The sequence below is a fragment of the Diadema antillarum genome, unplaced genomic scaffold, assembly GCF_040938485.1.
Source record: "Diadema antillarum isolate AM-2024a unplaced genomic scaffold, OU_Dant_1.0 seq00000593_RagTag, whole genome shotgun sequence".
Lineage (NCBI taxonomy): Eukaryota > Metazoa > Echinodermata > Echinoidea > Diadematoida > Diadematidae > Diadema > Diadema antillarum.
The window spans coordinates 117,562-126,778 of NW_027271524.1; the positions used below are offsets into that span (position 1 = coordinate 117,562).

At 40.3% G+C, this 9,217-nt stretch overlaps 1 protein-coding gene and 1 long non-coding RNA gene across 6 annotated transcripts in view; one reads left to right on the plus strand and one right to left on the minus strand.

Annotated features, from left to right (window-relative positions):
• Positions 1 to 9,217, minus strand: part of LOC139735703 (bromodomain-containing protein 8-like) — a 39,290-nt gene that overhangs the window by 20,988 nt on the left and 9,085 nt on the right. For 2 of the 5 annotated variants that reach the window (XM_071646453.1, XM_071646449.1), the window contains exons 1-6: positions 6,833 to 7,037; positions 6,527 to 6,733; positions 2,299 to 2,348; positions 1,614 to 1,817; positions 734 to 810; positions 102 to 247 (exon numbers count right to left, since the gene is read on the minus strand). In XM_071646453.1, coding sequence (XP_071502554.1) covers positions 102 to 247; positions 734 to 810; positions 1,614 to 1,817; positions 2,299 to 2,348; positions 6,527 to 6,685 — 636 coding nt within the window. In that variant the 5' untranslated portion in view covers positions 6,686 to 6,733; positions 6,833 to 7,037. Of the gene's footprint in view, positions 1 to 101; positions 248 to 733; positions 811 to 1,613; positions 1,818 to 2,298; positions 2,349 to 6,526; positions 6,734 to 6,832; positions 7,038 to 7,060; positions 7,156 to 9,217 lie in introns of those variants that run through there. The other 3 variants (XM_071646450.1, XM_071646451.1, XM_071646452.1) reach the window with 3 other exon arrangements.
• On the plus strand, positions 7,440 to 9,211 carry LOC139735708 (uncharacterized). Its single transcript, XR_011711223.1, has 2 exons — positions 7,440 to 7,573; positions 8,972 to 9,211. It is a non-coding gene; the product is annotated as an uncharacterized lncRNA (long non-coding RNA).

A 9,217-nucleotide genomic window follows, 5' to 3' on the forward strand; every position in this document is an offset into this window, starting at 1 on the left:
ATTCACCAAAAGGAGCCTTATTCTTGAGGTCAAAATCATCATCATTTATGCTAGGCAATGGCTTCATGTGAAGCTGCCACAAACAAGCTAGGAAAACATACCTCCACTGATATGATGGCCTCGGACTCTGCCAGAGACTCTTCGGCTTCTGTCGCCGTGGGTGTGGCCTGTTGCTTGGCAGGGACTTTAGGTGGTCTGATTGGTGGGCGCCGCTTGTTTGGAGACTGCAAGGCAGGTTTGGGCTTGGCTACAGGAAAGAGAGAAGTCAGACATCCAAGGATACAGCTTCATGTCATGAAGCACTTTAAAATCCTTAGCACAGGGTCGATGTCTCAAGCTACTGAAGTACAGGGCGAGGCTTTATGAATGAAAAAGCTCTGCGGCCAGTTTTAACGTGACTGAAAACCTCTAAACTGCTTCAGAATGCAAAACACATTTACAGAGAAGCGTCTTTGTCAGACAGATAAGGCACAAGCAAAGCTGCACACATTTGAACCACATATTATTTGAGGATATAACAAAATTCCCACATTCACAGTTTAAAAAGAAAAGTTCAGTTACGTAGACTGAGAGATGCAGGGTTTGCTCTCCAAATATCAAAGTGTGGACACTCAAGGATTTTGTCATTTTGACTTCATGAAGTATAGCAAACTTGAGCATGGGGTGGACTTTCACTTTTAAAGCATGCAACGGGAATGGGACTGCTACCAGTGAAAGAGTCATCTCATCTCACCGGTAACTGCTACTGTTGCCTTGGTCTCTGCTGCCAGCTTCCTGGCTTCTGCTGCCTCCTGTTCCTCTTTTTTCTTCCTGGAATTACAAAAAAAACAAAGACACAATGAGACCAGAAAATGTGACCATGACATCATAAGTTATGCATACATTGACTGTCTTGGGTTTATGTTATCATCATGCTACTGATCATCATCTTGCATATGAGGTAGTACACCAATCATCCTCTTCAACTTTAGATTATTGTTACAATTGATGCTATTCGTTGTATGTACATTCATCTCTGGTATAATTCACTTCTAATGCCAACGCCACCTCCTTCATTATTGTCATAATCATCATTATCATTATCATTGCAACCATTACTATCACCATCACCACCATCACCATTACCATTACCACCACTATCACCAACATCATCATCATCATTACCATTGCATCCACTATCATCAACATAATCATCATCATATTACCATAACCATTACCACCACTACTACCAACATCATCATTATTACCATCTCACCATCACCAACATCATCATCATATCACCATGTACATCATCATCAGTATCATTATCATCTTCATCAGCACCATTACCAACATAATCACCACCACTATCATCATGATCACCATCACCACCACCATTACCACCACCACCACCATCATCACCATCATCACCATCACCATCATCATCATCATCATCACCATCATCATCATCATCATTATCATCATCATCATCATCATCATCATCACCATCATCATCATTATCATCATCATCATCATCATCACCATCATCACCATCATCATCACCATCATCATCATCATCATCAGTGCTCCACTGTGATGCTCTGGTATCAGAGGCCGTGATGACAATGTCTTACTGTTGGATGCCTTCCCAGATGGCGGGCAACTGGTCGTCCATCTGGCCAGACTGGATGGCCCGGATCTCCTCCTGCAGCTGTTTGAATCTCTTCCTCTCCTCGCTGATCTGCTGCTGGAGCTCCTCGATGCGCTCCTGGGTCATCTTGCGGACCAGGAGGTCGACGGGGGTCTCCACCTCCCCCTTCTCCCCACTTCTCTTTCTCCTGCATTGGCAAGAGCATTGCGAGGGGCATTGCCATGAATGCTGACTTGCTGCACATATATATGCCAAACAAAATATGCATTCATGTTTGCTAGACCAACTTGGAAAATGTACTGGCAGGTAAAGGACTCAAAAACAATGCATGGACATGGAAGACAGGGACATGCCTTTATAAGTAGGTATGGTCAAAGACGTCTTTCATGCTACTAACATTCTTAACCACGATCTTATCGATCATGATGAATAAAAAATGCAAATATTTGTAAATATACTGTAGGTTCAGAGAAATTCAAGACATACAAATCATTAAAATCTTTTGACATGACATGTATTACACAGGAAATGGCACTGATCTGACTAATTTAAACAAGTTAATGTAAAAAAAAAAAGCTTTATCACTTTAGAAAAAAACAGAAGACTTGACAGACAAGAAACAAAGGTGAAAAAATGTGAGAGAGTGTCAACTAGAAAAATGAACTTACTTTGGAGTGTCAACAGCTTCGAGCATGGCAGAGTACTGGATGGCACAATTCTACAACACAGAAGACAGAATTGGCAAGAAAACAGGTAAACAAACAAAGGTGATGATAAAACAACAACAATTTATAGGAAAATCCACACCTGGCATGCCTGGAAGACCAATCAAGTGACTGTGCATTTTAGGAGTTACCGTCTTTTGTACATTATGCAGATTGAATGCCCCATCACATTATAAAAGAAGATGTTTTACATAGCTAGACATTCTGTCACCTCACACAGAACACTTAGTATCAATGAAAGGGGATGCAGTTAACTGTTGATTCATTTCACATCTAAAACTCTTCAAACTTTGAATCTTAATCATGCAGTCTTTATCCCGTCCAAAGCTTACTAGCACAACTGCTCAATAATATTTTCTCTGTATATTAGCTGTATCAAGAGGTAAAGAAGTTAACAAGAATATCCTTCTTTTTTTTCTCGGGTACAATGCTGTCCCTTTCTCTTTAAACTCATGGACAACATAAAACAAACAACTTTGAGTAGAATCAGTATCACACCCATCATACATTGAAGCCTAAAATGGAGAACTCTGTAGAAACTAATTCTTTGTCCTCATGTGATGACACCACTGGAAAGTGGTATGCTGCCCTCTACAGGTGGCTGAAAAAAATTGTGCCATGGAATAATTATCTATGACTATACATTTGCCTATAGATGTACAACCACATGAAATTTGGGTGATCATGGAAGGATCTTACAATCGCAACATTGGCATTTGTATGAGTTACGGCTGAAATCTCTTTACGGACGACATTACGAAAGCACACAAACAGGTGTACAAAACAGCCTAGTCCCAAGTGGGCACATCTAGATGTCATGACTGTTTGCACACTGGTGAGAACCAGAGTTTCAACTGTAAAGGGATGGATAATTGCACTGTTTTAAGCACATGTTGTGGTGGTGATACCTTTGTTTCCTATAATGCCAACAGTTCCACATACATGCAGAACTACTCTCCCTGCAGACATCTTCTAAAGGGGGAAAAATGCATCTTGAACACCATGGAAAATATGATCCCTACTGATCAATTAGCCCTCCCCTCCCCCCCCCCCCCCCCACACACACAGGGAGCCCAAGTGAAAGTGGCTTTGTAAAGCGGATCTCAATCTGAAACAACAACAGCAATCCCAGTACCCAGACATGCACTGTATGACTTCAGCTGACAGTGTTTTGTACAGCTCCATCCCTTGCTGACATTGACGAGGGATATATGCAGTTTGTATTTATATCAACACAAACAATACTTGAGCCTAACGAAGTTGAATTACCGGTAGGAGCAAGGTGACTAGAATAGATGATCTGACATATCAACACAAACAATACTTGAGCCTAACGAAGTTGAATTACCGGTAGGAACAAGGTGACTAGAATAGATGATTTGACTGATTCCTTGAAGAGAAAGAAAGAAGTACTTGTCAACAAAAAGCTTTGCAGTAGAAACAAGGAAAAGTAGAAATTACGCGGTGCGTAAAATATGTCCCCGCCGGAAGTAGCATTTAGTAGCAAAATGTACAATATAGGTAAAAAGATCAAGGTCAAAGGTCAAAGAAGTCAAAGGTCAAAATTCTGTGTAGAAGTTTTGAAGCCCTCACCTAGTGCCATCACATAAAGCAAACGGAATCGAAATCGGGTTAGAAATGGCGAAGGAGTAGCATTTGGTAGCAAAATGTACAATACAGGTCAAAAATCAAGGTCAAAGGTCAAAGAAGTCAAAGGTCAAAATTCTGTGTAGAAATTTTGAAGCCCTCACTTAGTGCCATCACTTAAAGCAAACGGAATTGAAATCGGGTAACAAATGGCGAAGGAGTAGCATTTTGTAGCAAAATGTAAAATATAGGTCAAAAATCAAGGTCAAAGGTCAAAGAAGTCAAAGGTCAAAATTCTGTGTAGAAGTTTTGAAGCCCTCACCTAGTGCCATCACATAAAGCAAATGGAATCGAAATCGGGTTAGAAATGGCAAAGGAGTAGCATTTTGTAGGCAATGTACAATATAGGTCAAAAATCAAGGTCAAAGGTCAAAGAAGTCAAAGGTCAAAATTCTGTGTAGAAGTTTTGAAGCCCTCACCTAGTGCCATCATATAAAGCAAACGGAATCAAAATCGGGTAGGAAATGGGGAAGGAGTAGCAGTTTGAAGCAAAATGTACAATATAGGTCAAAGGTCATGGTCAAAGGTCACAACTGAAATTCTGTATAGAAGTTTCAAAGCTCCCATGTAGTGCTATCATATAAAGCAAACAGAATCAAAATCGGGTTAGAAATGGCGAAGGAGTAGCATTTTGAACATTTTGATCACACACGGACGCACAGACAGACGGACACACGGACACACGGACACACAGACACACACACGTACGGAGCCCGTTTCATAGTCCCCTGCTCGAACTCGTTCGGCGGGGACAAAAAGACTTCTGTTTATGGTATCGGTTATAATGAACATAGACTGTGTCCTTGATTTGGAGAGTGTTTTTTTTTTTAATATAAAAGACAAAACAACCCAAAACTACAGTAAAAGCTCATGAAACAAAGTTTACTAAAACAGTTTGTGCGGTCAACGGTGTAGAACTTGATTGAGGAATGTATAAACAATGTAGCTTTCAATATGCCAGTGAACTTCTGCATTGTGAGCTGGGTTCTATCAGCTATCATCTCGCCTCCTTTGCTCACAACATGAATGACTGGCGACCAGCAAAAATGGTGGTCTTGAATCGCATTGGCCAGTGCATTATATATATAGGAAACCCGCAACCCTTACTGTTATTCTCGCACATGGCAGCTAGGCCACAAACGTGGTGGATTGCTGGAGGTGTCAGACAGCCCAAATGAAGTTGTTACAAAAATGTTTCAACTGATTTGCTACTCGAGTCGAATGACTGGGGACACCATTATGGTGTCCATTACACGCAGAGCTCCATACATGATTTTGTGCATGAACTCATTACTGTTTCCAATTTCTTGAGAAAACACTATTATACATTATTTCAAAGACTTACAACAACAACCCATCTTGTAAACCACTTTACAAGGTTTGTTGCAAAAAGGAGTTCATCCAAATGATTTTTTTTTCTCTTTTTTTCCCCTTATATAAAAAAGAATCAATTTTTAATGTCAAAACACACACACACACACACACACAAATACAGCAATCAACTGTTCTGCCTACTTGCATGGCCACACCTACAAACGGTTACTGCTCACAACTGATTGCACACTGGTTTTACACAGACTTGGGTACTTTGTTTAGTATGTAACCAATATCATTAGAGTGATCATATGCAACTCACTCTTTACTTGGTCAAAAGATCTCTTCCCAAGTCTCCAGTGAATGTAACATCAAATGAAATAATGCCATCTTGCAGGAGACTTACTGGTTAGACTTCCTTTACAATTTCATGATCTGTGAGTGTCAAATCAGTGATCTCATTAAAAAACAAGAGAAGCACTCGGAGAGCGCAGACCCCCGCCAAGCCCGCCAACTTTTTGTTTACATCATCAGCTGATCCGCATGCACTTTAGTGCACATATATGTAAACCTCAAGAATGCGCAGCTAGAACGTTCAAGGTCGTTGATCTTATACGCCAAAAGAAAAAAAAATAAATAAAATGAATAAAAATTCCCGGATCACTACCAAAATGTAATCATCTTTTACTTGTGTCATTATCGACTTTTCCTGCAAGTTTCATTCAAATCCGTTCACAAGTTTTGGAGATATTTTGTAAACAGACAAACTGACGTCAATGATCACTTAACCTTCTCCTTCCTTGGTGGAGGTAATACTGTATACGCCATATATTTTGCGAGTCTAAATTTTCGCGAATCAGGAATTACAGACGATTTCGCGAGTGGTTAAAATCGCGATCATGGAGTACTGTACTGAATGGAGATAATGTACACGCATATGTCAGATCCACATTGGGATCAGAGTCAATATTTTCGTGTGTCTTTAATTTCGCAAATAGCACCTGACTTGCAAAATTTGCGAAAATAAAAACCTCACGAAATATTCGGCATATACAGTAACACTTAACCTCCTTCCTTGGTGGAGGTAATAACACACACACTCCCACACTCTCTCTCCCTCCCTCTCCAACAGGAATGCCATCCCCTCCAACAACAAAAAAAAAAAGAAGGAAAGAGAAAAAAGGTCCTGGTCTTTGAGAGGGACGGGTACCTTTTGTGAAAACCAGTCAGACGGACGGCTGGGATCGATGAGGGGCTTGATGGCTCGGCTGACGGAAACCCAGTTCTGATCGCCACTCCGCATGACGGACGAAGCCAGACAAAGCTTCTCTCTCGTCGTCCATTGCTCCAGCGACGCCGTTGTCGCCATGGTGACGGGTCTACTCGGTAAGGCTACTCTGAAGTTGTGCTATGAACTCTTGAAAACAAAAACAAAAAACGAAAAGAGAAGTAACTTGAGGTGATAAAAAAAAAAACACAAAACACAGGATACTGTCGAAAAATTTACTGTAAATACCAGTATGCCTTGCAATGTTGAATCAATCAAACATCAGAATCATGTATGATGAATTTTCCCCCTTTTTTCAACCAAATTAATTCGAGCAAAGTGCAGTGGTGACTCTTAGCAGTGGAGTGGAAGAGAGACCAAATGTACAGCTTCCATTCAGGCTGGACCCTCTTACAATTCAAGGCACAGCGTGAGGAGTGACGCCACCAAACTCATGTATAAGTGCAGTACACTTACAAACAGTTGATGTAGTGACTACGGTAATCGCTGTATTAAAGGCAAAATCGTACTCGCACGAAAAATGAGTAACCTCACAAAATGGAAGATGACATGGGCTGGGGGGCAACAGTGCTCTGCAGGTATAGGAATATGATGTAGACTCGCTCCTCCGAGCGGACCTAGCAATATTTTACTGCCCCCTCCACACCGTGTTGACACGACTGATTAAACATACGACAATCAAACAAGGGGGGCAAAGTCTTTCTGGCAAACATCCTTAAAACAGTTGTGAGACTAAAGTCCAGAGGGTATATGTATCACACCTAACAATTTATCAGGGGGAAAAAAATCCCCATCAGAATATATTGAACAGTTGTTTGCATGCCGTCATTTTTGCTCTTCACTGTAAGCCTGTATACTAATGACAAGGGCGGGAGAGGCCTATAATATGTGAGCTGATTGCCGACTCTTGGGCTGTGAAAGTCTGTATCATCACATGTGTTTCTTCAGCTCTGCCAACTTGGCTTTCGTGTGAGTGGAATTCTATTCAGGGTTCACCGCTTCATTTCATCTTGATTCATGCAATGGGTATATGTGTGAAGAATATTGATGGCATGTCCATGTTGGAAAAACTTGGGACCTTAGCATTAATTGTCTTCGTATGTGTGCTCTGTCATCAAAGCGCCACCATGCTACTTTAAAAATTGTGTGATAACTTATTCAATTCCATAGTGGTTTGATACCTTTTTCTTTGTACTTTATCCATTCATGTGTTGCATCAAGAATATTCTTCGTTGTTGTTTTCCTTATTTGCATTTAACTGATGGAACATGTAATAATATCTCATGAAAATGATTATTGTGGTCTATGACAGGGCATCGGGATGTGACAACTCATATAGAGTCATTTTTTAGTTTCAATTTGACAGATTCACATGGACATTAAGTCATGAATACAGACAGATACATCAACTGTAATGCCTATTCATAAGCCAACTCATATTTGCCACACAACATTCACATGAAATAAGTGTCTTCCTTTAAATTACAAAGTACATGGGGGAACTCATTACACAACATTGTTTGGAAATTTGCTAAACTCTTATGCAAGTGGGCCACAGCTATCATACACCTCAATTTCATTACAAATATTTCAGGTATTTGGTTTATAGTGAACAATGGTTCCTTGCCGACAGCTTCATGATTGGTTTGGCACTTTGATCTTGTTGTTCATCATATTCCACATTGTGATATCAATAGATTCATATGCCTGGGCATACTGCATATCTTATAGAACTATATCTTCCATATCCGATATAAATACTTTTTTTTTTTTGTGGTAGCTGTGACTGTGAGTAGATGACTTCTTGTCCAATAGGAACATTTTCCTTTCTATTTTTTTTTCCACATTAAGAGAAAATCAATACAGTATCAATGCCCTTTTGAGACTCAGCAGTATTATACACTATCAGCATGATTAAGACACGATCACATGTACCTTCAATCCTAGATGATTCTGTTTTACTGTCTCATTAACCCATCACCATATATATCTTACCAGCAAATTGTATGGATGTATGATACACATGTACAGGTACTACATCTCACAACGAGACCTCTAGCCATTACAAGTTGTCATAGTTCCAGAAACAATTTGTATAACATAGATTAATAGGCCAGACCATCCAACTCCTACAGCCTCCTTTCATCTGCAACTCTTTATGAAGGCCACACCAGCATGGCCTACAGTACATGTGCTTCCATTTATCCGGATATTTAAAAAAGAGGGGAAAAAAATAACAACAGGAGGAGGTTCCAAGTTACAAATCCTATTCTGACATTGATCTCTTTTCAATCAACACTCATTCCCACGATGTTAATCACTCAGGTGAGCACTGTTAATGAACTATGGTATCTCTTCATTTCTTAGTGGGCACGTTGCAGACCTGTGGTAGCAACTGACCAACCACAAACTCCAGGACACAAGTGAACCACAGATCTCAACTAAATTTACCAGGATAAGAGAGGAGAGATACAGGACCACATCAACAATTGGTCATCCAGAAGCTCACGGTCAAAATGGAATGCGAGATATGAATATCTCATGTGAGTGACTCTCGAACAAGTTGCCATCTGAGGACATCATCAACGTATTCATTGCACTGCACCACCACCC